Source organism: Canis aureus, chromosome 1 (assembly GCF_053574225.1).
Source record: "Canis aureus isolate CA01 chromosome 1, VMU_Caureus_v.1.0, whole genome shotgun sequence".
NCBI classification, from domain to species: domain Eukaryota; kingdom Metazoa; phylum Chordata; class Mammalia; order Carnivora; family Canidae; genus Canis; species Canis aureus.
Genome location: NC_135611.1, coordinates 14,908,123 through 14,934,164, shown reverse-complemented (window position 1 = coordinate 14,934,164; position 26,042 = coordinate 14,908,123). Strand labels below are relative to the sequence as shown.

Below are 26,042 nucleotides of genomic sequence, written 5' to 3'. Positions count from 1 at the left end.
GGGCCAAGCTTCTGTCTGCTTTGTGAGATGTCAGCATGAATTTTCAGTAGAGCCAGAAAGTAATTTTAGTATCCATAATGACTTTCACTACAATTGGGTTGCTTAACAGCACAAAAAATAAATATTTAAGTCAACCTTCCCTACAGGATCTAAATATAGATCCATTGGTCTCTGTAGCTCCACTGACAGAGAGGTCATGTTTCTCCAGCTTTGGATTTTTCAGAATTAGACCCCACTTGGCTTTGCATTGGGAAATAAATCCATGTAGCTTTCTAAAGAGAAACTTGATTTACAATTTATTGTCCTTCTCCTGCCTCCTAAAGCCTTGCACTGACTGTAGACATGCTTATTCTGGGCGAGTTTGTCATCTGTTAAAATAAAAAAGCAGCCTGTATGCCCCGAAAAAAATGCACACACGACACAAAACATACAAGAAAGTAAAGCAACAGAAGGCAAATAAGTGTATCGTCTTCCCATTTTAACTCCCCCTCCCTCTTTTTTTTAAGGACTTTCCAAGGAATTTATGTGGGTGGGGGATGATGTAAAGCGTATTTGCTATAAACAGGGGAACTCTATTAGAAAACAAAGGTCAGTTGACATAAACTCTGTGAACCAAGCATCATTTTAGGAGTTCATCAAGAACTGTAGTAGAATCCTGTTGATACACATGTCTGGGTGTTTTTGTTTTCTTTTTCCTAAGACTTATAGGTACCACTGTATTCCCCAAAACACAAGTGCTGCGAACAGACCTGACCCCCAGCTGGCCTCAAGGGCAGCTGTTCTGTAGAATAGATCACAGGTGGTGGATCACAGGTCAGTTCTGCCCTAAGCCTGTGGAGGGATGCACACGGGAACCATCACTGGTACCTTCTGGGTGAAGTGGGTGGGAGAAGGGTGGCGGGGGGACCCCCGCAAAAGTTTGTTGTTCATTTTGAATTTTGTATCATGTTACTGTATTATTTATTTAATAACTAGACACTTACTTGGGAGAGCACACAGATGCACGTGTGCAAGCGCAGTGGGGAGGGGCCGAGGGAGAGGAAGAGAGAATCTTGCTTGAGCAGACACCACACTGAGTGTGCAGCTGGACTCGGGGCTCCATCTCGCCACCCCTGGCTCATGACCTGAGCCAAAACCAAGAGTCTGACACTCAACTGCCAGAGCCACCGGGCACCCCAAATAACGAGAAAAGTGGTTCTGCTCTATTTGTTTAATGGAAACAACTATGGTTCAAAAGCTCTATTTTAGGAGGAAACAAGTCCATCTTAAAGGAGAACTAGAAAGAAAGATCTAGATCTAACTAAAAGGATGTATATGCCAGTTCAGTTACCAAAGGCAAAAGGAGACTGTAGGTGAGCCAAGAAGTCACCCCATTAACTGCAGCCTTATGCTAAATTCCCCTATTCTGCTCAGGGAGTGCACTTCTATAAGGCTGGAGCTGGAACAGCTTTTTAGCAAACTATTGTCTGACTAAGGTTGCTACCAACAGTAATAGCCACCACCTCACAAGAGCTTGGTCTGAGAGCTTGGTCTTGGTCTGAGACCAAGAGCTTGGTCTTGGAGGATGGCATTAGGCCCAAATTCTGAGCAGTTGGAAGGGAAGGCTTGAGGACCAGCAGGGGCTCCAGGAGCCTGGTATGATGGTGGACATCAGAACCAAAATCTGTAGGCGAGAGGAGGAGGGGACTGGGAGGGGCTGGCAGGTATCCATTCATTCACACCAAAAAGTGGCATTCAAAGGATGTCTTTGGCAAGGCATCCAGGCAGAAGGGGATTGGCATAAAGGAGCTTCAGTGCATAAAGGAGATCTAGCGCAGGCTAACGGAAACCAAGCCCTAGCAGGCAGGATGCACACTTGGGAGCTGGGAGGCAGGCGGGCAGAGCCAGCCTGCAGCACCGTGAGACAAGTGCCCAGGGGACCAGCGGAAGCAAGACAGGCCAGCAAATCAGAGATCTGGATTTCCTAATAGCTACAAACACAGGCACTGCAATTGAGAGAGCAATCTGGAAGCCTGCTCCCGGGTGGGGAGCATGGGACCAGAGTGAGACCTGCAGAAGGCAGCCCCCACATGCTGCACTAGGTCCGGGGAGCTGCAAAGTCCTCTAGTAAGAGGGTTCATCCTATAATTACATCTCTGCAGGTGGAGGGAGAGAAAGTTGGAGAGAGCCAGATGGAAGAGTTAAAAAAGGACAAAGGCATGGCTTGCGTTCTGAATGTGCAGGCATCCTAAAGACAATTTTCCAGATTCTTTGTATTTGCCCCCAAACCATATTCCCTTAGATATAGGTCTATGTGTATGTAGCCTTTTAAGTTGTATAGGTTTTGCCATTTTGAAGGTTTGAAGGCATACTGCAAAGTATATAATGTGCCTAAAGAACAAAAATACATTCTGTTTAAGCTGTACCTCAAATTAGATTAATACCTTAATTTTCTGCCTCACCCATTGCAAATTTTCTAGTAGCAAAATTGCTGCGGCTTCTGACAGGATCTGTTAAGTCCTGTTGCTCTGTCAAGTGGATATGTCGGTTTAGGGGTGACTTGTACTCTCTCGAAGGGTGAACTTTATGTGAGTGATACATTGATTTTTTAAAAAAAAAGAAGACACGGCCAGGTGTAAAGTCACAGTAAGCTTAGGAGAGAGGAATGAATTCGAAGGAATAGTCTGTGAAAATCCGTTTAGGAGCTATGACATCTGGTCTCATCTGGAGTCAATGACTTCCCCCTTTTTGCCAAGAGGTGTAAAACCCCTGGGTGGGACAACCAGCTGAATGAATCGCGGCCACCCTCCTGAACGGGCAAATTGTCCACATGTTCACATCAGCTGGCGCTCCGTAGGAACCAGGATCTGGAGCCCGGGACACAGCCAGTGGCCTGACAGTGTGCTAAGCAGCCAGCCCTCTTACCAAATTCCCCTAAAAAGAACCTCTCTGTGTCTAACACAAAGCCTCTGCTTATCTCACAGAGACTGTTGCCGCTTTCGAATGGGTCAGAAGCAATTGATAACCTTTATCATCTGAAATGAGGCCCAACCACATATTTCTCTTGTTTGCCTTTGTCATCAACATGGCAGGGGTGCTCCCATATCATTAGGCTCAGATGATTCCGATTGATTAGCATTTGCCTTGACCACACTCAGCTTTACCATTTCACTTCTGTTCATCTCTCTTGCACGCGCATCCACGACTGTGCTGGACACTGAGCAGGGCTGCCCTACAGATCAACGGATTCCTATGAAGACAAAAAAAAAAAAAAAAAGGAAGAGGGAGGAGGGGTGGTTCTTGTTCTCTCATTCTTCCTAGTTTCCACTGGGCTCACGGCCCTTGTCCTTGTCCTGCAGTGAATGTGCGGAGAGCGTCCAGTGCGCAGCGTCCCGGGCCGAGCCCAGCTACAACCTGCCTGGCGCAGCTGGCTCCAACCTCTAGTCTGGGTGCTAGGGAGGAGCACGGTGACCTTGTCACTGACCTCACTCTCCACCCCATCCCTCCTGTAAGCCCTTTGCCAGGCAGGCCAAGGTGAGGTCAGAGAGGTCCATGTTGGCTGTGTCCCCCACACCCCACCCAGCCAGCCCAGGGTGTTCGGGGTACGATGCTCCCTTCATCAAACTTCCTCCCATCACTGAGGAAGCCGTCCAAGTGGAGGATACGTGGCTTCTTCTAAGCTCTGTTTTCTCTACACCTTCAGTCCAGGCTCTTGAGTAGGCAGATGAAGCCCTGGGTGAACTGTCTTACTGTCTCCTACAGCTCTGCTGATGGACCTCTGTGGCCACCCCCACCGCACAAGCCATTTCAGGCGTTGGGGCCTCTGTTGAACTATTCACAGAGTCTTAAGTACTCTTCCCTGCCCTCCTCCCTGCTGCCAGTTCCTTTTCCACCCTCTGGCCAATGTCTCTGCATCCTGTAAGACTGAGCTCACTTATCACATCCCTTAGGACCGCCTCCCTGACCTTCTCCAGCTGAGATAGGGCCCCACCTGCCCATGGGGAGGGAGGTGGTGGTGGTGCTGAACACCGGGGTGTGTGTAAGCCCCTTAAGGGCAGGGTTTGTTACTCTGGATCCCTGAGACCCAGCAGGGAACTTGCCCCTTGGTACAAAGCATTTGTTGGGTCGGTTGTGCCCTGGTTGTGCCCTTTGGAGTCCTACATGGCCACCTGTCAACAGGACTGTTGTTGTTTCTCTCACACCGAGAAAGCTGATGCAGAGAAGAGCTTTTCTATGGTGAAGTGATAAGAATCTCTGAGTGATTGTACGGGACTTGGCTTTTTGTGTTGTTTTGTGTTATGTAGACAGGCAGATTTGCAAATTATATTTGTACTAGAATCATGCAGAAATGAAGCAGAGGCTCAAAAACCTTAAGCAGCTTGTGTGTGTATGTGGGGGGGCGGGGTTCTCCCGGCCAGCAGGCGGTCAAGACTCCGAGCTCCAACCCCACAGGGTTCCCATGACAGCTCTTCTGCTTTACAACATTCTCTGCATGTTTAAATTTTTAAAGGTAAGCAGTATTAAGCATCTTATAAAAATCAGAGAAAGTGTGTAAGACCAAATTTGACCTTCCTGGTATATATAATACATGTATTAAAGGGGCCTCCTTATGTTCAACATTGATGAGCATTTGTCCACCATGTGACCGTAATCCATCTTACAACTATGAGCATAACCAGAATATTTTTTTTGTAAGCTTTATTTATTTATTTATTTTAGAGAGAGAAAAAGAGAGGGGGAGAGCGTGAGCAGGGGAAGGGGCAGAGGGAAAGAGAGAGAATATCCTCAAGCAGACTCTCCACTGAGCATGGAGCTGGACACCAGGCTCCATCCCAGGACCCTGAGATTGTGACCTGGGCCAAAACCAAGAGTCGGACGTTTAACCGACTGGGCCACCCAGGCGCCCCATAACCAGAATATTTTTAAATGCTTAAATGGATTTTTATACCAGTGTCAGTTGGCTTTATACATTCTTTTTTTTTAAATTTAATTAATTATTCATGAGGAGAGAATGGCAGAGACACAGGCAGAGGGAGAAGCAGGCTCCATGCAGGGAGCCCGACGTGGGACTCGATCCCGGGACCCTGGGATCATGCCCTGAGCCAAAGGCAGACACTCAACCACTGAGCCACCCAGGCATCCTGGCTTTATGCATTCTTAGTGGGGAATGGGCTACTGTAGCAAAGTGACATTTTAGGCGGAGATAATATCACATAGAGCAGTTTTAGGACTGTTTATGATGTTTTCTTATGCTTTTCGGAAATGAAATTCAATATTGCACCTTTCATTTTATCCAGAAGGGACTTGTGCAGACTCTCTACCTGATGTCAATTTTCCTTTCAGGTGACTTTTCAGATCACACCTCCGTGTACCCGTGAGAGGCATTACGAGCATTTCGGACGGTGCTGTAATAAATGTGAACCAGGTTTGTATTTCTAAGTCACCTTTCCTTGTTCCTCAAAAGTGGGTAGGGCTTTCATTTATTTAGTTTTTGTAATCCAAGGAATAATTTCAGTCCTTCCAGATTTAAAAAAAAAAAAAAAAAAGAAAGAAAGAAATTGGATAGACTTTCTATGAGAGTGGCAGGTAGTAATGTGTGCCACTCTGAAGACAAAGACCTTTCCATAGATAAAATCACAAGCAGTTGCTGAAACTAGTATTTAATATATGCTGGAATACGGTTTTCTAAAATACTCTTTCTTGAGAAGGCAAGGTTTTAAAACCTTATTTTAGCACTTTGCAATTCAAACTTTCAGCACGTAAAATGCAACTCTTATTTAAAAGTATTATAGTGAAATTTGGGGGGGGGCGGGGAGAATAACCATACTGGAGTCGTTGCCACTGCAAATTGCCTAAGCCCTATTATACCTTTTCCTCAAGAGACTGGTTACCTCTTCCCCATAGTTGCTCTGCCAGAGTGTGCCCGAATATTTCTATAGCCTCGGTGAAGTCCCAGGTCCACAGATTCCTCACTCGCTCATCGTTCTAGAAACGGTGGTTACGTTACATCAAGATCCATTAGGTAGTCAAGCTATAAATATTTCTCAGATGTGCAGAACCAAGATCCAGTGATTTCCTGAGCCTGCATGGGTGCGTGTGTGTGTGTGTGTGTGCACACATGCATTTGTGTGTGTGTGTGCGCGCGCGCATGCTCTGGTCATACTTTTAACTGAGGGCCCACAGGACACATAGGACAAAAGAAGTTAACTCTCCAGATTGATAATAGAGGGAATTTTGAAGATAGGAGGGCAGGGGCAAAATGAAATTCTTGCTTAGTCCCCAGGGAGCCCCTCAAGTTTTATAGGCACCAGTTTGAAAACCATCATCATTTTCCTTGGTCAGCTGACATGTGGGGTGGAAAGGATGATCTTTTGCTGAGATGAACTATCTGGCTGCTGTGACCACAGGCACAGAAAACCTAGAAGTCATTCTAGCTAACTGGGAGGCCTGAGGAGCCCGTCACTGATAGGTGGCCTCATCTCGTGTTCCATACTGTGTTAGGGGACTCCCTGGAGTTCTTTAAATGATCCAGTAAATTGGTATATCTTTGTTGTTTTGTTATTTGGGGGGATATTTTTCATTGGTGTGTGTGTATGTGTTTTTTTTTTTCCTGCAAATTAAAGGGAAGTACATGTCTTCTAAATGCACTACTACCTCTGAAAGTGTGTGCCTGCCCTGTGGCCCGGATGAATACTTGGACACCTGGAATGAAGAAGATAAATGCTTGCTGCATAAAGTGTGTGACACAGGTAAGTCAGTCATACCAGCGGGAAGTGTGGATGAGGGGTATTTTCAGATACAGCAGTGCTGTCTCTTTTGGGGGCGCATAGGAAGATGTTCCGACCTTGGAGCCCCAGAAGTAAGTGTCTCAGATCACAGAAACATTGTGACATTCTTCATTCAACACTTTTGTCCTGGAAAATAATTGTGTCTCAGTTTAATCAGGGAACATATATGTTAACAGTTGACAAAACATTGCCACAATGTTTCTGTGTATGTTGTTACTTAATTTCCACGGAAACCCTGCCAGGTCCTCGCAGTTAACCCATTTTAAAGAGGAAGAAACGGAGACCAGGAGAGGTTGGGTGACTTTTCCAAGGCTAACAAATGAGAAGCAGGACTCAAAGCTAGATCTGACTCTCATCTTTCTCCTGAACCCTAAGTGTCTTACTAACTCTACAGTTTGATCTCCTATCGGACTGCTATAGCTTTTTTCTTTTACTCAAAAAAATTTTTAATTATAGTTTAATTGTAGGAATCAGAATCAAAGTATGTCCCTTAACCTAAAGATTCCTTTCCTTCTCTCCCTTTTTTCTTTTTCCATTTAATCTCTCTGTTGGAGAAACTGTGTTATTTTTTTTTTAAGATTTATTTATTTATTTATTTGTTTGTTTATTTATTTATTTATTTATTCATGAGAGACACACAGAGAGAAAGGCAGAGATACAGGCAGAGGGAGAAGCAGGTTCCACGCAGGGAGCCCGACGTCTCGGGTCTCCAGAATCAGGCCCTGGGCTGAAGGCGGCGCTAAACCACTGAGCCACCCGGGCTGCCCCAGAAACTGTGTTATTAACCCTATAGGTTACAGGATTCTTGTGGATCAGTCTGATTTCTGCTGGTTGCATTCCTTTGATGTCATTTAACATATTTGTCCCATCTCCTATATTTCATGTAGAGTGGTTGTTGGATCTAAAAGGCTGATCAGATGCTGGTTTGTATATTTTTTTTAATTTTGTTTTTTATTTTGTTTTTTGTTTTGTTTTTTTGGTTTTGTGTTTTTTTTTGTTTTTTTGTTTTTTTTTTTTGCCAAACTGCTTCATAGTTGGCATAATATAGTTCGGTCAGGGATCATATAGTACCTGCTTATCCCTCTTCTTTTGATATGAACAGGTTGACCATTAGGCCTAGATCTGTTTTCATGAGGAGCTGTAGAAAGGTGACCTTCCATCAGTCCTTCTTCATGAATGGCTGGAATGCTTTATAAAGGGAAGCTTCCCTTGTCAACTATCTGTTGCCCTAAAGTAAAGTATATATGGGAAAGGCTGAATGAATGCTTGTAGCTTTATTTGCCACTTTTCAACATAATGACTTGATCACCAAGCTTTCCCAAAGGGTTTATATGAATATTATAAACTCAACCATTCAGACATATTTGAGGTGTTTTTAATAGATTATAGTTACTAGTTGTATGGGTGCTCAGATGGTCTCACCTCTTCACCCCCTGCCCAAGTCTTTGCCATGACCCCAGGTGACTCTAAGAGCCCTCCTTGCTTCCAGGTTCATCTTGGACATTTCCTGCCCCAAACTCGAAGCAGCCATTTCTTTAAGAATTCCTGATTGCTTCCGGGGGGAACATCTTACTTAGCAACCTCTAGTCTGGGTGCTAGGGAGGTTCATTGTGACCGGATTGATCCTTGTTTATAGATTCTTTTCAGTGGACAGAACTAGGAGTTAAGTTTTTGTTTTTGTTTTTGTTTTTTTTAAACATCATAATTTTCAAGTGTGTTAGAGACAGCTGGCCGATTGTGGCCACAGAAGGTACATGGAAACTCCACTGAGCAGAAGCATCTGATCAAGTCTTTTTTCTTTCCCAGTGCTTAGTAATGACCTTGACTCACTGCTGTCTCTTGGAAATAAAGATTCATTCTGTCTACTGCTAAAGTTGACTAAAGCCTCAAACCTGGTGCATATTTAAAATTCTGTCAAAATTGTTCATCACCACACAGGCTTACATTCACTCACAATTGAGAAGGGTGGTGGAATTAGGATTTTCCAAGGGAGTGACCCTTGTCTATATATGTTCTGGGCATTATGCACATGTTTATGCAGATTGGCCTTGGTGCTGCACAACTGATTTGGGCTCCAGAGAGGGCACACAGGGACACAGGAAGATTTCTCCAGGTTTGCCATGCTCTGGTCTGAAAAGAATGGGAATAGGAAATATCCCCGCCCTGCTGGCTGTACTTTGAGACAGCAAAGGAGACAGGGATCTAGTTTGCCTGCTTCCTTTTCCCTTGGAACTGAGTCCTAGGCCATTAAGGCTTCTATCACAGGGTAGCGCAGACGGAGTGACTTAAACAACAAACATTTATTTCTCACAGTTCTGGAGGCTGGAAGTGGGAGATCAGGGCACCAGCATTGTTGGGTTCTTGGTGAGAGCCCTCTTTAGGATTTCAAGACACTGTTTTTCTTGCTGTGTTTCCACATGTGAAGAACAGAGGGAGGAAGCAAGCTATCTACTGTCTCTCTTCTTTTTAAGATTTTTTATTTTTTCATTTGAGAGATAGAGAGCAAGCACACAGAGGGAGAGGGAGAGGCAGACTGCCTACTGAGTGGAGAGCATGATGTGGGGCTCAATCCCAGGACCCTGAGATCATGACCTGAGCAGAAGACAGACGCTTAACCGACTAAGCCACCCAGGTGCCCCTTTACTATTTTTTTCTCTCTCTCTTTTTTAAAGATTTTATTTATTCATGAGAGAGACACACAGAGAGAGTGAGAGAGAGGCAGAGACACAGGCAGGCTCCATGCAGGGAGCCTGCCGTGGGACTCGATCCCGGGTCTCCAGGATCAGGCCCTGGGCTGAAAGCGGCGCTAAACCGCTGAGCCACCAGGGCTGCCCTACTATCTCTTTTATAAAGACACAAATCCCACTCATGTGCTCTCCAACCTCATGGCCTGATCACCTCCCAAAGCTGCATCTCCTAGTATCATCACGATGGGGGTTAAGATTTCAACATGAATTCTGAGGGGACACAAACATTAGTCCATGACAAACTCCTGTAAGTACTCAGGAGTCTAAGTACCTGGGCTATTGACAGTCCAGGTGAGATGGGGTCCTATAGGGGTCGAAAGTCTGTTTCAAAGAATATTATTGTGTTGTATCGTGTGTGTGTGTGTGTGTGTACGTTGATTCTTGTTATTCGTAGAATAATGTCAGGGTTCTGAACTAGCAAATGCTGAACCACTGCTCCTAGGGGAAATACAGAGTTAGGTTCCTGTGAGCCTCTGGGCACAACATTTTTGTTAACCCATCCACACATAACCTTGTTTTATGGGTTTCTGTTTAAAGACATCTCAGTAAATATTTTGACTCATTAACATTGTTCTTAGAAGCGACAGTGCTGTCACTCATGCTTGAACATGTATTCATCTAACACGTATTTTCTCCATGAGACACATCACAGCCTTCTTGGGTCTGGTAACGCCACTCAGCACCTGGGCACTATGATTATGGGCCATTTTAAGCAGTGGAATCATTTACGAAAAGCACAGGAATACCAAAAATGGGACACCAAGTAGACCACAAAAAGGACGCTTGTTTCCAACATAAGGGTTGTAACAAGAAGGCTGAGTGTGACTTTGTTTGACCTCAGCTAAGAGCAGGCAGGTCCAGCCAGTGGCTCAATGTTTCCACTGTTCTGCACTTGTCCAAGAATGACTGCCAAAGTGCCAGGAGTACTGATTTGGGGGTTATAATGAAATTTTAGTGAGTACATGAAATTGCAAAAATGAGTAAACAAATAATGCTGTGTGTGTGTCAACATGACCTCTATTCCACTGAAACCAGAATGGGCAAGGAGGGACAAGGAGGAGAGCACTTGGCCATGTGTTGTGGGAAAAGAGACAACACACGGGTTGCCCTAAGTGTTTGGGGAGATTCACTTCCAACTGTGTCATCAGGCTCAGCCTCTGTAATGCATTCACTTTTCTAACTACCTGTGACCCCTGTTTGCACTACTCTGAATACTCCTGTGGTCCCACAGGATCCCAAGATGAATCCCCAGGCTCCAGAACCCTATTTTTCTCAGGTTTGATCTAGCATTCGTGTTAAGAATATTTCTCACGTTTGAGTTTACTAAAAACCAAGAAACTGCGAAGACTATTTTTGGATTTGCCAAAATAGTCAAGGATCATAAGCTCCCCAGTTCTTAATCCTCCTCCTGAGGAGAAAACTGACTTAAAAAAAAAAAAAAAAACAAAACTATAAGACTTTTAATTATTGAGAAGAGGAGTGGAGGAGGGAAATCCCTGGTAGGGTTGTTTCCCAAAGCTACTGTCCTGAATGAGGGGTGGGGGTGGTGGTGGTGGTGGGGACGTGGAGGGTGAGCAGCCAGGCGGGGGTAGGGTGGGGTGGGGGGTGCAGCTGGGGTGGGGCGGGGGGGGGGGTTGATGCGGGACGTGGAGGGTGAGCAGCCAGGGCGGGGCGGGGGGGGGGGTGCGGGAGGTGGAGGGTGAGCAGCCAGGCGGGGGTAGGGTGGGGTGGGGGGTGCAGCTGGGGTGGGGCGGGGGGGGGCGGTGATGCGGGACGTGGAGGGTGAGCAGCCAGGGCAGGGGGCGTGCGGGAGGTGGAGGGTGAGCAGCCTGGGCTGGGAGGTGCAGAACGTGGAGGGTGGGCAGCTGGGGCGGGGCTGCGGGGGGCGGTGCCGGACATGTAGGGTGAGTAGCCAGGGTGGGGGTGCGGGTTGGGGGAGGTGGAGGGTGAGCACCTGGGGTTGGGGGGGTGCGGGACGTGGAGGGTGAGCAGCCAGGGAGGAGGGGTGGGTGCGGAAGGTGGAGGGTGAGCACCGGGGCGGGGGGGGGGGGGGGGGGGGTGGAGGGGAGGGGGTGTTGCGGGATGTGGCGGGTGAGCAGCTGGGGGAGGTGCGGGAGGTGGAGGGTGAGCAGGCGGGGCAGGGGTGGGTGGGTGGGTGCGGGAGGTGGAGGGTGAGGAGGTGGGGCGGGGGGGTGGGTGCGGGCGGTGGAGGGTGAGCACGGGGGGGGGGGGGGAGGGGCGGTGCCGGGGGGTGGGGTGCGGGCTGTGGTGGGTGAGTACGGGGGGGGCGGGGGGGACGGGGGGTGCAGGCGGTGGAGGGTGAGCACGGGGGGGGGGGTGGGAGGTGGAGGGTGAGCAGGCGGGGGGGGGGTGTGGGCGGTGGAGGGTGAGCACGGGGGGAGGGCGGGGGGGGGCGGGCGGTGGAGGGTGAGCACGGGGGGGGGCGGGGGGTGCAGGCGGTGGAGGGTGAGCACGGGGGGGGGGTGCCGGGGGTGCGGGCGGTGGAGGGTGAGCACGTGGGGGGGCGGGGGGTGCGGGAGGTGGAGGGTGAGCAGGCGGGGGGGTGCGGGCGGTGGAGGGTGAGCACCGGGGGGTTCCGGGGGGTGCGGGCGGTGGAGGGTGAGCACCGGGGGGTGCCGGGGGGTGCGGGCGGTGGAGGGTGAGCACGGGGGGGTGCGGGGGGTGCGGGCGGTGGAGGGTGAGCACCGGGGGGTTCCGGGGGGTGCGGGCGGTGGAGGGTGAGCGCCGGGGGGTGCGGGCGGTGGAGGGTGAGCACGGGGGGGTGCGGGGGGTGCGGGCGGTGGAGGGTGAGCACCGGGGGGTGCCGGGGGGTGCGGGCGGTGGAGGGTGAGCCGCCGCTGTGTGTCTCCCGCAGGCAAGGCCCTGGTGGCGGTGGAGCCCGGCAACCGGACGGCCCCGCGCCGCTGCGCCTGCACCGCGGGCTACCACTGGAGCGCCGACTGCGACTGCTGCCGCCGCAACGCCGAGTGCGCGCCCGGCTTCGGCGCCCTGCACCCGGGTACGGCTCGGCTCGGCTCGGCTCGGCTCGGCTCGGCTCGGCTCGGCTCGGCTCGGCTCGGCTCGGCTCGGCTCGGCTCCGGCTCCGGCTCCGGGTGGCGCCCGCGGCTCTCGCGGGCCGAGCGGGCTCTGGGAGGCGACCGGCCCCACGCCCGGGGAGCAGGGCCCCGCTGCGAGCTCTTCCCGGGGAGTGTGGGCGCGGCCCACGCGCTGCCCTGAAGGCTCCTCCGTCTGGGGAACCTTGGGGTCCCCCCCACCCCCTTAGGCAGGCCCGGGTAATGCAGGGGGCCTCAGACTTTTTTTGTTTTTAAGGCTGGCTCACCCCCTTGGAAGAATTTTGAAGAACCATGCGCCCCTGGCAGACTTAGGTTGGCAGCTAATGTTTTTTATTGCCAAGTTAAAGAGTTGCTAAGGAATTCGTTTCCAAGGAATTATAACAGCAGTAACACTTTTAAAAATGGAATTCAGTGGCACCTAAACAGCAGAGCAATTTGATAAACACCATCATCCTTTTAAAAATGCACTCATGATCCTTCACTGTTGGAAGATTTATACAGTTCTTGTCCTTCCTTTGATTTGTATCCATTTCACCTGCCCCATAGAATTTTATCCTAATGCGTTTTTATGCTTGGAGGGCTTTGACTAATCACCTCTCCATGCACTTTCACATCAAAAATATGTACCGATTTGAGATCGTAATTTTAAAAAATTTCCTGTGACTCAAGGTTCAAAGAGTTAAAAACACTCCTGGGCTAAGTTGTTATTACAGTTATTACACGATTGTCAAAAAGTAATATATTTTGCTATAATATAATTGTAAAAGCTTTAGGTACTTAATAATGGGGGAGTTTCTTTTCTGATTCATATATTCATGGTCGAATATTATCTGTTGCTAAAATGTAACAGATTTCAACATTAATTCCGCTTCCACTAAGTGCTGAGAAACTTGTGTACATAAATAACTAAAGGGTAAGGAAGGCTTCTGGCAGAGGAGTGTCAGTTCTTTCAACACTTTCTGAGTCCCATGTGCAGGCCACATAGTGATGGGGATCAAAAGCTGTTTTTAATGATCTCTCTGTTAAGAACTCAGTTGTGTTCTCAGTTTTGTTAAAAGTAAAGAAATAGGTATCTTTTTGTCAAAAAAGTATTTCTTAAAGTCATTTACTTTTCTGACTTCTAGAAAGTATCCCCCAGCAGTTTTCTCAAGATGTAACAAACTGATGACTCATACCTGTTAGTCTTTCACTTAGAGGCATCCCCTGTTTTAACCCGGGAGACTTGGACAGGCTTAGGAGAGTTAAGATAGTCTGTTTTTCAATTCATACAGAAGAAGATGTCCATCAGAGTCTCACTGGTGCAGTCAGCCCCTATTACCAAATGTATCAACTAAACCAGATGAGCTTTCTCTTGGAAAAAGTTCAACTTAATTTTTTTTTTTTTTTTTTTTTTAAAGAAAGAGAGAGAGCAGGGGAGGAACAGAGGGAGAAGGAGAGAGAGAATCTGAAGCAGGTTCCACACCCCATGGTGGAGCCTGGCTCCGGGCTCAATCTCATGGCCTTGAGATCATGACTTGAGCCAAAATCAAGAGTCAGGTGGATGCTTAACCGACAGCCACCCAGGCGCCCCTTGATTTTTTTAATTATTAAAATAAATCTCCCTATGACAGCCAACTCCCTTATAAATTCAATTCTAAGACAAGGCCCCGAGGCTTTCAGTATGGAGGTGCTCTGAACACTTGAGTTTTCTGATGCCAGTATTTCGACTTATGGTAGCTTTTGGCAAAGCAGGATTTGGAGTGGGTAAGCAGCATGCCTTCTTTTGTGAAGTGGGGAAAGTGTGATTGTGTGAGGGGAAAAGAGAAAGGAGAACGTGCAAGATGCCCCTGGCAGGTCAGTGTTTCAAAGAGTAGATGTGGGAGTCAAGTACATGGATTTAATGCCCTTAAAGCTTCGTTTTTAAGGGTTACTCTTTTAAGAGTGTGTTAATATTTTAAAAGCTGTTTGGATTAATGTGACAACTAGATGTTAACTGGGTTTTTGTTAATATTGTTACAAAGTGAGTCAGAATAGTAGATTGAGGAGGGGGGTACCGTGCTTATTGAGGCAATTGCAGAAATCAAGAATGTACTTCCCATTTGACTTTGGGCAAAGAAAATCTAATTCCTTATTTTAGTGTTTTATTTTTGAAAATAAATCACAGAAGTGCTACTAATTTCAAGAGTAAATTGTGGTTTTGGCACTAGTCAATTGCCCGATTGTGATACCACACGGAAGCCAATGTTCTTCTTTATTGGAATTACCAAAGGGTCCTCCTGTGTCCATTGCAGGGAGGCTACTAGATGTAGGAAGTTAGAGACAGGTCCAATTTTGATAACGTAGCTGATGAGGAATGTGAGAGCTGAAGAAAGCTTCCCAACCAGGACTAATTCCTGCTTTCACTGCTGTGGCTTAAGGCAGGGGTTCAAAAGCCATCCCACCACTTGTGTTTCTGTAGATAGAGTTTTATTAGAAACACAGCCACATCTGTTTGCTTATATATTATCTATGATGCTTTCATACTACAAGTAATTACAGCAGAGTTCAGAGGGGCCTGCAAAGCCCAAGTTATTTACCCTATGGCCCTTTATAGAAAACATTTGCTGCTAACTCTTGGTTTAAAAGAGAGAGGCCTATAGGGTTTTTTTGGGAGGTGGGGTGGGGGAGGAAGGTTGTTTTTGTTTGAGAAAAGTTTGTGGCAGTCACTCTTGTGTTTGGACTGGTAAGCTGTATCTGGTCAGAAGGAATCAGGATAGGAAATTTTCCTTAAACACAGGAAAAGGGCTGTCATTCTCTGTAGACAAAGACTATATAAACCCAAAAAAGGCTGAAAGGAGAGAGTAGACAGGTGCCTGTTGAAACTAGGGAGATAGCAGGCTCCCCGGCTGGGAAACAGTATCCGTGACCAGGACAGTGACTCAGAACAGCCCAGAATCGGTACCTAAGTTGGATGCTGACGTTAGTGGCTTAATGAGGAGCCTGTTGCCTTGGTCTGTGACCTCCTGCTGGGACTGGGGATCCCCTGAATCCACGAGGCCCTAGGGCAATCGGCATCAGGCCATGAGGGTGGTTTGGGGAGGCCGGAGGCTCAGCGGGCGGTTCCTGATCTCTGGTCCTCTGAACATCATCCTGGCCGATCTCTAAGTGTCCCCTTTTGCTCTGGTTGTTCTCTTGTCCGTTTGTTTTTTCGACAGTGCAGCTCAACAAGGACACGGTATGCAAGCCCTGCCTCCTAGGCTACTTCTCCGATGTCTTTTCTTCCACTGAGAAATGCAAACCCTGGACCAAGTAAGTGACTTGGTAAAAAAAAAAAAGTAAGAGTTTGTTGATTTTAAACTCAGCCCGGGCCATCTCGTCTAGGTTGAAAACAGACTGATTCAGTTTGGCGAGGCTTTTTCTCAAACCCATTTTCTATCCGTGCAGCGTGGGGAAAAGAAATCAGCACGACTGATATTCAGCTTTGATGTGTGACAGCCACTCTGTTGCTTTTCAGATTCAATTGGACCGAACCTTTGACTTACAGTGGCAGCTTCTCTTTTCCTTCTTCCAACCTTAGTTATTTGGAAATGATTTACAATGTTTATTATCGTTCACTCACCACTCCCATGCTTCCCAGCTTCCCCACACCACTGGCTCGTCCCGAGATGTGTGTGTGTGGGGGTGTGTGTGTGTGTGTGTGTGTGTAGATGCCTCCTGTTTATATAAATGTTTGCATACTCTAAACACCTTGGGTTTTATAACATAATGAGTGCTAAAGGAAGCTCATTCCATACGTGTTCACTTAGGTCTTTGTGGCCTTTTGCAGCTTGGTATTTCATCGTAGAGATGTACCATAGTTTAATTTAATAAATTCCCTATTGGTAGTCATTTAGGTAGTTTCCAGTCTGCTGCACTAATAAATAACTCTGCACTGAATCATTTCATATATATCCTGGGTTTCATACTTAATGTCAATATACGTGTGTGTAGTAGAATTATATGTGTATATATACAATGTCTGTTTATATAGTAGAATTATATGTATATGTATATACATGTATAGTGTGTATGTATATAGTATGTATAGTAGAATTATATGTATGTATAGTGTATATAATTATATATATAATATACATTATTATTAATATTGATATATATATAATGGAATTTTTGGGTCCTTCCATTACATGCCTATGTTAAATACTAGTATATTCCCAATATATTTTTTAAAGATTTATTTATTTATTTAAGAGAGAGAGAGTAGGGGAGGGGCAAGGGAGAAGGAAGGAGAATCTTCAAGAAGACTCCCTGCTGAGTATGGAGCTTGATGCAGGACTCGATCTCATGACCCTGAGCTCATGACATGAGCTGATATCAAGAGTTGGACACTTAACCAAGCAGCCACCCGGGTGCTCCTCAATATATTAAGTCTCATTAGATATTTATTTTCTGATCCACTTATCCAAGTTTTACATTGAAAAGATTTTTTTGTGTGTGTTTTCAATGTCAAAAGAGCATTCATCAAAAGTTTATCACTCAGCCAAGGCAATTAAAGCATTTGGAATCTTCTTTACTGAAGGCACCAATGTGCTCTCTTTTGGACCATAGTGTTAGAGTGGTTCTTAGAGAATACTGGTAGTGGTTATTTTTGCTTATTTATTTGTCCAGGCTTCCGACGTGTGGACAGACACTGGAGATTCAGATGTGCAGGAGGACCTCTCAGTTCTCCTGAAGGAGCTAGAAATCTAGTGAAGTAGAGCCTTTTGTAGTGCGTGTTTTGTTTTTAAACAAGAATATAAAAGCAAAAGCACTTAACTACCTTTACCTCCACAGCTGTAGCATTCTTGGAGAGAAGGAAGTACGTCATGGGACTGATAAATCAGATGTGGTTTGTAGTTCTTCTCTGCCATCTACAAAGCCACCAAAAGGTATGTTTAAACAGAACAGGTTGGTTGTAGATGTGCTCAGTCTAGTCAGCAACTCTAGATTTCTCCCAAATTACATGTCGTGTCTCAAGGGATTTATTTCTCCCTCTTCATCCTATCATATCCGTGGTCACCTTTCACTTTTAACTCCAGGTATTTTAACTCCAGGTATGTTGTTTATTTGAAAATTTCCTACTCTGAAATGGATAACAATAAAGTATTCATACATACAAAAGAAAGAAAGAAAGAACAGAAACTGAGCTACAAATTTCATGAATTAAAATGCCCAAATATGGCAGGGTTGTGGAAGGTCACAGTAGGGGTATCTGCGGGAGATCTTGGTCACTAACCAGAGTTAGAATATAGCCATCATTATATATGGCATATTTTGTAGATCAAGTAATCTTCAGTAGAGTTTTGAAGCCTGACAAAGTTGACAGTTAATGGTGGATGCTGGTGTTACCCGGAGTGTGAGATGGTGCAGAGTAGGTCCAAAGATGGAAACGCCAAGTGCAGCAGGAAGAACCCAGGCCACAGGTTAATGGGGTTAATGAACTGAGAAAATCAGGGGTAAGATTTTATATTTTGGGAAACAGGAGGATATCTAAGCATTCTCAATATGGAGTTAACACAGAGTAACATTCAAAAAAGACCATTTTAAAGATAACATTGAAAAAAACTGAGGGAATAAAAAGTTACTTTAAACAAGAGAGGGGAGGAGAGGCAAGACTCCCAGAAACCAGGGCTGGTTAACCAAGAGTTCATAATATAAAGGATCTAGCAGGGAAGTGATCAAGGGGAAATGCGAGACATGGCCGAGTCCACGTTGTGCTGTAGATGAAATACTGAAACACTTTGCAGGATGGCTATAGTGCTGTTCTCATGACCAGCAGAGCCCAGGTGCCATGCTGTTCTTTGGAAAGAGATATGGGAAGGGGCTTCCTTTGGCCTCAGAGGCCATTCAGCTGCAGAGATTGACGTGTTCTGTAGGTGGGCAAAGATGGAACTGGCTGGTGTGGTCAAGGTAATTAGAGTTGTGCTAAAGTAGCCACTTTTATTTATTTATTCATTAAAGATTTAATCTAATTATTTGAGAAAGAGAGCATGAGCAGAGGGAGGGGCAAAGGGAGAGGGAGAAGCAGATGCCACACTGAGCAGGGAGCCCATCGTGGGGCTTGATCCCAGGACCCCAAGATCATGACCTGAGCTGAAGTCAGATGCTTAACCGACTCAGGTTAAGACATTTAGGCACCCCAAGTACCTACTTTTAAAGATGGTCGTGAGCTGGCTTCCTGCAGAGTGATGCCAGGCGTGGGGTTGGCTGCAGTGTTGGTGTCACTCTTTCAGAGGGGGTTGCACCCTCTGCACACCTGTGGTCAGAGTCAGGGACCATCCTTCTTCGCCAATGCCAGACCAACATCTTTGATTCTGGGCTTTGATTCAAAGGGTTTTGTTTTTAAATAAAAATGAAAATAATCCGAGAATTAAATTATCTTTAACACCTTTTCCTCCTTTCTCCTTTTCTTCCAATACAGAACCCCAGATTTACTTGCCCAGTTTAATTATTCTGCTTCTCTTCATATCTGTGGCATTAGTTGCTGCTGTCATCTTTGGTGTTTATTATAGGAAAAAAGGAAAAGCACTAACAGGTACTGTGTCTATGCTGGTTTTTGAAAATTAATCTTAAAGAAAGGAGATGCATTTCTAGGTATACGCTTTGGAAGACACATATTGCCTGTGACAGCCTCTGATGATCCGCCCACAGTAAGTGCCTTGACTCGGGTGCAGTTACTTACACTAAGGAGAAATACCCTCTATACCTCATTTTTTCTATTGTCCTCTGGCCAAAAAAATAAACAAAAACCCATGGTGCCTGTTGATGTGTAAGCCAACAAAATCTGCCAGGTTCAGGAAACTGATGACCTGTAAGTTGTATGTTCATGTCAGTTGCCTTTATCCAAGAATTACCAACATTTTTTATGTACCCACTTAACATAGAGACAAATGTTCAGGTAAATGGCAGGTGGAAAGTGTTGACTGGGATCTTACCTTGAGATATGAATATAAAATTGTGAAAATCAGCTACCTCATATTCAGTAAAATGTAGGTGCTCATTCTTAGAATGAATAGTCTGGTGTTAACCTTGTTTCTTGGGAACAATTTCTTCACAAACAATTGTCCCATAGTGCCTTTTAACATCACTGCATATTTGACATTTACAAAGTTAAAATAGTGTCATTTCTTGTTAAAGGATTTTATTTATTTATTTGACAGAGAGAGAAGAGAATGAACACACAAGCACAAGGGTAGTGGCAAAGGGAGAATGAGAAGCAGGCTCCCCATGGAGCAGGGAGCCTGACTTGGGGCTTGATCCTGGGACCCTGAGATCATGACCTGAGCCAAGGGCAGATGCTTAACCGACTGAGCCACCCAGGTGCCCAAGAATGTCATTTTTCAGAAAGGATTCTTCAAGAGATTTCTTCATGTTTTTGTGGGTAGATCTCCTTCTCTAGGAGCACTGTTGTCTCACTATCCTTTTTTCCTTTTTGGTTGCTCAGGTGTTTATCACATCCACCTCTGCTTTGCTGTGACTTGATCAGTTCTCCTGTGTCACATGCACAGACTTCCTGAAACCTTACCTATCTTGCTCTTTCCATTAATGTCATGTTACTTAATGTAACGCTCAGCCATCGAAAGTTTTTAAAGAAGGAAGATAGTGTTTGAAGATGCCTGTGTTCAGCAGAGAACAGTGTTAGATGACTTTTTAAAAAAACATTTATTATTATTATTATTCAGAGAGAGAGAGAGAGGCAGAGACAGAAGCAGGTTCCATGCAGGGAGACCAACGTGGGACTGCATCCTGGGCCTCCAGGATCACACCCCGGGCTGCAGGCGGCGCTAAACCACTGTGCCACCGGGGCTACCCAGATGACTTTTTTTTAGTCTACTCATTATTGAATTTTTTTTTTTTTTAGATTTTATTTATTTATTCATGAGAGAGAAAGAGGGGCAAAGAGACAGAGACACAGGCAGAGGGAGAAGCAGGCTCCATGCAGGGAGCCCAATGTGGGACTCAATCCCAGGTCTCCAGGATCAGGCCCCTGGGCTGAAGGCTGCGCTAAACCGCTGAGCCACCTGGGCTGCCCCTGAATTTTTTTTTTTTTTTAAGATTTTATTTATTGGGATCCCTGGGTGGCTCAGCGGTTTAGCGCCTGCCTTTGGCCCAGGGCGTGATCCTGGAGACGCGGGATCAAATCCCGCGTCGGGCTCCCGGTGCATGGAGCCTGCTTCTCCCTCTGCCTATGTCTCTGCCTCTCTCTCTCTCTCTCTCTCTCTGTGACTATCATAAATAAATAAAAATTAAAAAAATTTTTTAAAAAAGATTTTATTTATTTATTGATGAGAGACAGAGAGAAAAAGAGGCAGAGACACAGGCAGAGGGAGAAGCAGGCTCCTTGCAGGGAGCCTGATGTGGGACTCGATCCCAGGACTCCAGGATCACGCCCTGAGCCAAAGGCAGATGCTCAACCCCTGAGCCACCCAGGTGCCCCTTGAATATTTTTATTTAATGCTGCTCCACTTCCCTAGCAACCTGGTAGCTAGGCATTTGAATACACTGCATGTTCAGTCAATGAGGGTCACTCATGGAGCCATGTTTATGTGAGAAAAACAGATTTCTGATTTTTTTTTTTTGTCTCTGCAATAATCTCTTCCTGCCATATTTAATCAATGAGGACAATGGACCTACTACTTACTAAATCAGAATGTAGGCCTGTTAAGCCTCTCTTCATCCATTCATACTGCACAGGTTTCTTGACACCCCCCCCCCCAGGGGTTGGGGGACAGGCCTGACCCTTGGGGCTCCTTACTGCACAGCACAGTGCAGGCCCTTTGTTGGGGAAGCTGTAGAATGAGGCTGAGTGCTGAGAGGGAACTTACAGAGCTCCAGGTGAGCAGAGGACGGGGGTTGTCTGGCCTCGGGGCCAGCAGGGGCCTCCCCGAGGAGAGAAGGAGCTGCCAGGTGGAGTTAGCTAAGGTTCCTGCAGCTGGAGCAAAGTCAGAGCCAGCGTGAGACAAAACGGAGAGGGAAGCATGGCCAGATGATGCAGCCCTGCAGGCTTGCTGAAGGAGTTTGTTCCTTGTCCTTCCCAAAGAGAAGTAAAACTAGCCATCTGGTTGTAGGATAGAAGACAGATTTGGGGGTGCAGTAGAGTGGATGCAGACACACCAGTTAGGAGGGCTTTTACATCCAAAAGAGAGATGATCTTAGTAATTATGAATATCTCCTCGTGTACAAGTAACATTTTTTAATTTTTTTTTATTTTTAAAGATTTGTATTTATTCATGAGAAACAGAGAGAGAGAGAGGCAGAGACACAGGCAGAGGGAGAAGCAGGCTCCATGCAGGGAGCCTGATGCAGGACTCGATCCCCAGACCTGGGATCACAGCCTGAGCCAAAGGCAGATGCTCAACAGCTGAGCCACCCAGGCGTCCCACAAGTAGCATTTTTTAGCCATTTGTGATTATCTAGTACTGGTCCCTACAAGGGAAGAGCTACAAGCTTCCTTTTATTTGGGGGTAACTTTATGTAGTTTCAAAACTATAGAGAGGAAGCAAGAATAATAATGAAGATGATAGCAATAACTGACATATATTGAGTATTTATTCTATGCTAGCTCTGCTTATGCGTTTTACATGTACTCACAAAATCACAACGGCACCATGAGGCAGGCGCTGTTATTTCTCCCGTGTCATGATGACGAAACCGAGACTCAGAGAAGTGAAATGAACCACTTGGCAAGGTCGTGTGATAGGGATCATTAGCTGTTATCATGACCTGATTATCTTCTCCTGGAGAATGGACAGCCTCCGCTTCAGTGTTTCTAGTGAATTCAGCATCAAATAGTGGAGGTGGAGTAAAAATTTATCTTTGTAGAACATAAATTCATCAATTTTTTTCAGTGCGTAGATTTTTTTTTAAGATTTTATTTATTTATTTGAGAGACAGAAAGAGAGAGAGAGAAGTGGGGGGGGAGGGAAAGCATAGAGGGAGAATGACAGGGAGAAGCAGACTCCCCACTAAGCAGGGAGCCTGATGTAGGGCCCCATCCCAGGACCCCCAGGATCATGACCTGAGCTGAAGGCAGAGGCTTGACTGACTGAGCCACCCAGGTGCCTTAGATTTGACTTTTTAAAAGTTTTGTCACTTTTGTTTTTGCTTTTTTTTTTTTTTAATTAAAAAAAAGATTTTATTTATTTGAGAGAAGTTTGAGTGGGGAGGAAGGGAAGAAGGAGAGGGAAAAGCAGGCTCCTCCTGAACAGGGAGCCTGAGGAGGGGCTCATCGCTGGAACCCTGAGATCATGACTTGATCACAACCAAGTGAGCCATCCAGGTGCCCCTCAGCATTTCTGTTTTTAAAAGTTAGTGGAGATGCGTTTTTATTTATGCCACAGAACATACTCGTTCTCCCGAGAAGCAACAGGATATAGTAGAAAAGCATGTGCGGCCCACTGGGACTCAGTGGGGTCGGACAGCCTCCTGGCATGTACTTTTTCTTTATCATGCATCCGTGTGAGCTAATTGACTGCAAAAGCAATGCCCTAGGCCTGTGTCTTCATGCTTCCCATGCACTGCCTAGCCCTGTCCCTCATGGCCACAGAAAAAGTGGCAAAGGGAATGAGAATGCCTCCCGTCCTAACAGCAGCTCTGAGTGTGCCCAGAGGAATTCATTCAGTGGAACATTAGCGGATGATACTTTGCTTTACATCAGAAAGTTCTGTTTGGGGGAGGAGGTGTCTTCGAATGGGTTGGTTTTCTTTTAAATGTTTTCACTCTCAGGAGCTCTCACCCAAAGACTCGCAGAGGCCTGTGTTTAAAGAAACACTGAGCTGACATAGTGATCGATGATGATACTGAATTAGAGGAAATAAAATGAAGTTCTTCTCCTTACTCTGTTTTTCTAGCTAATTTGTGGCACTGGGTCAATGAGGCTTGCGGCCGCCTAAGTGTAAATAAGGTAAGTTTAAAAGTCTTAAGTGCCTCCTTCACATCCTTTTACTCCTTCGGCTGCTATGGCTGTGAATAATCAAATACTGAGCCCCACTGTGAATGGGATGGTTCCTTGAGGGATGGAACCCTGAATCCCAGGACTGATCTCCACAGAAAAACCCAAAGCCCAAGTGGGTGCCCCTCCTAAATGCTCTTTTCTTCGCATTTCCTTCCACTCATCATCTCTGTGTACATACATTATTTATGTTGTTCTAGCGCCAATCTTGATTGCCTAGGATAGCTTCCAAGGAGGAAGGAGCTGCCATTTCCCTCTACTCTGTAGTTATTTTGGTAACTTTTAATTTCGATCTAATCAAAATTATAGAAAAGCAGTGAGAATAGTACAAAAAACTCCCCACACACCCTAAACTCAGCCCCACCAACTGCTTACACTTTCTCACATTGTATTATCACCTGCTCTCTGTATCTGTGTGTTTTTATTCTCCAACCATTTTAGAGTGAATGTGACAGACGTCATGCTCCTATACCCTTAAATACTTTGGTGTGAATTTCTCAAGAACAAGCATATTCTCTTATATGACCATAGTACATTTATCAAAATTGAGAAATTTAGTAGTGGACTAAGTAGACTTAGTAGACTCTTATCTGATCAGCATGCAGTCTTAAAAATTTCCTTGATTATCCCATTATGTCCCCTAGGGCTATTGTCTTAGGTATAAAGAATAAACATTTTAAACTCAGAGTTCCTCCTGATTCTTCCAATTCCAGTCCCCACACCCCACAGGATTCCTTTGTTTTTTCTTACCTGGATTTGAATCTTCCCTTCTCCAACAGGATAAAGCCTGGTTCCTGTTATTCTCAGTATATTTACTCATTTGCTCACTGCCAGTAGACACAGAAATTAGTTTCAGAATTACCAAACCATACTACAGAAAAAAAAAAAAAAAAAAACCCAAAGCTACAAACTGGAGTTCCTTATTCGTTTGTAGTTTATTTTTTTTAATTTATATTGAATGTATATGGACAAAATACTGTGTTCTAAAGTTATTGGAGTTAGCTCTTCGCCTTGCTTCAGTGTGAACATGCTATTCGTTTGAAATGCAGTTTGATTCATTTGTTTCCATATTCCATTTTGGGTTCTCCCCTACTCTATAATCTTAAATAACACAAACAAAGTGCCATAATGAGTGTTCCATCTGTACTTGTTATGGTGGAAATAATTATTCTAAACCATTTTCAGCCATGGTTCGCAGAAACATGTTCTAATATCTCTGGGTATTAATACTTCTGCCTTCTGAATTTAAATCAGCAGGAGTCCTCAGGCAACAATTTTAGCAGCGCTCACATGGAAGCCTCTAGTCAGCGTGAAATTTGTGATGGTGTCTTACTGCTGACTCTGGAAGAGAAGATGTTTTCTGAAGATATGTGCTGCCCAGACAGTGGTGGTGGCTGTGGGGGCGCGTGTGCAGGCGGCGGCCCCAGTACAGGGGGAGAAGATGCCGGAATGCTCACCTTGGTCAGCCAGGTGGAGGGGGACTCCTGCAGGCAGATTCCCACGGAGGACGAATACGTGGACAGGCCCTCCCAGACCCCAGACTCTTCCCTGTTCCTCACTCAGCCTGGAAGCAAATCCACACCCCCTTTCCCCGAGCCCCTGGAGGTGGGGGAGAATGACAGGTTGAGCCAGTGCTTCACTGGGACAGAGAGCCTGGGAGATTCTGAAAGCGGCAACTTGGTGGAGCCGCCGTGCAGGACTGATTGGATCCCCATAGCCTCCGAAAAGTACTTGCAAAAAGAAGTGGAGGGTGGCCACTGCCCCCACTGGGCAGCCAGCTGCAGCTTCAGCTCGGCGGATGGCTGTGCAAACTGCGGAAAGCCTCCCGGGGGGGGCCGGGAACCCCTCGTGGCTTCCCCGAAAAGTGGACCTCTGCCCCAGTGCGCCTACGGCATGGGCCTTCCGCCCGAGGGTGCAGCAGATGGGGCCGGCCAGCCCCTGGACGGGGCTGACGTCAGGCTTCCCGGCTCCATGAGGGGAGGCCCTGGGTCTGCAAGTGCCTCTGGGGACCAGCCACCTGCATCTGGTAAGTGATTTTCCTGGTCTCTCACCTCCAAGCCAAAAGGCCTGTTCTTTGTGCAGTGTTGGAAGGCAAGTGTCACAGACCATTTTGGGAAGAAGGATGCTAACGTGGGGAAGATTCCACTTGAATCTTTTCTCCTGCTAGGCCTCTTTGCAGGGTGGTTTTTTTTTTTTTTTTTAAGATTTTATTTATTTATTCATGAGAGACACACAGAGAGAGGCAGAGGCATAGGCAGAGGGAGAAGCAGGCTCCGTGCAGGAAGGCCACTGTGGGACTTGATCCCAGAACCCTGGGATCACGCTCTGAGCCAAAGGCAGATGCTCAACCGCTGAGCCACCCAGGCGTCCCTGCACGGTGGGTTTTGATGCAATCGACATGTTGAGTTTGTGGGTCTTGCCCACTGCCATGAGGTTTTGTCCTCCAGCCCTGGGGCTGTCTCTTCACTTCCACATGCCCCAGGCCCACCATGGACCCCCTGCAGGC

General features: G+C 46.3%; 1 protein-coding gene across 3 annotated transcripts in view; it reads left to right on the top strand.

Annotated features, from left to right (window-relative positions):
* The window catches only part of TNFRSF11A (TNF receptor superfamily member 11a), a 75,534-nt gene that overhangs the window by 14,619 nt on the left and 34,873 nt on the right, over window positions 1–26,042 (top strand). For 2 of the 3 annotated variants that reach the window (XM_077891085.1, XM_077891074.1), the window contains exons 2-9: window positions 5,323–5,404; window positions 6,603–6,728; window positions 12,390–12,533; window positions 15,762–15,855; window positions 17,380–17,474; window positions 19,007–19,120; window positions 23,436–23,488; window positions 24,791–25,562. In XM_077891085.1, coding sequence (XP_077747211.1) covers window positions 5,323–5,404; window positions 6,603–6,728; window positions 12,390–12,533; window positions 15,762–15,855; window positions 17,380–17,474; window positions 19,007–19,120; window positions 23,436–23,488; window positions 24,791–25,562 — 1,480 coding nt within the window. The remainder of the gene's footprint in view (window positions 1–5,322; window positions 5,405–6,602; window positions 6,729–12,389; window positions 12,534–15,761; window positions 15,856–17,379; window positions 17,475–19,006; window positions 19,121–23,435; window positions 23,489–24,790; window positions 25,563–26,042) is intronic. The other variant, XM_077891081.1, reaches the window with a different exon arrangement.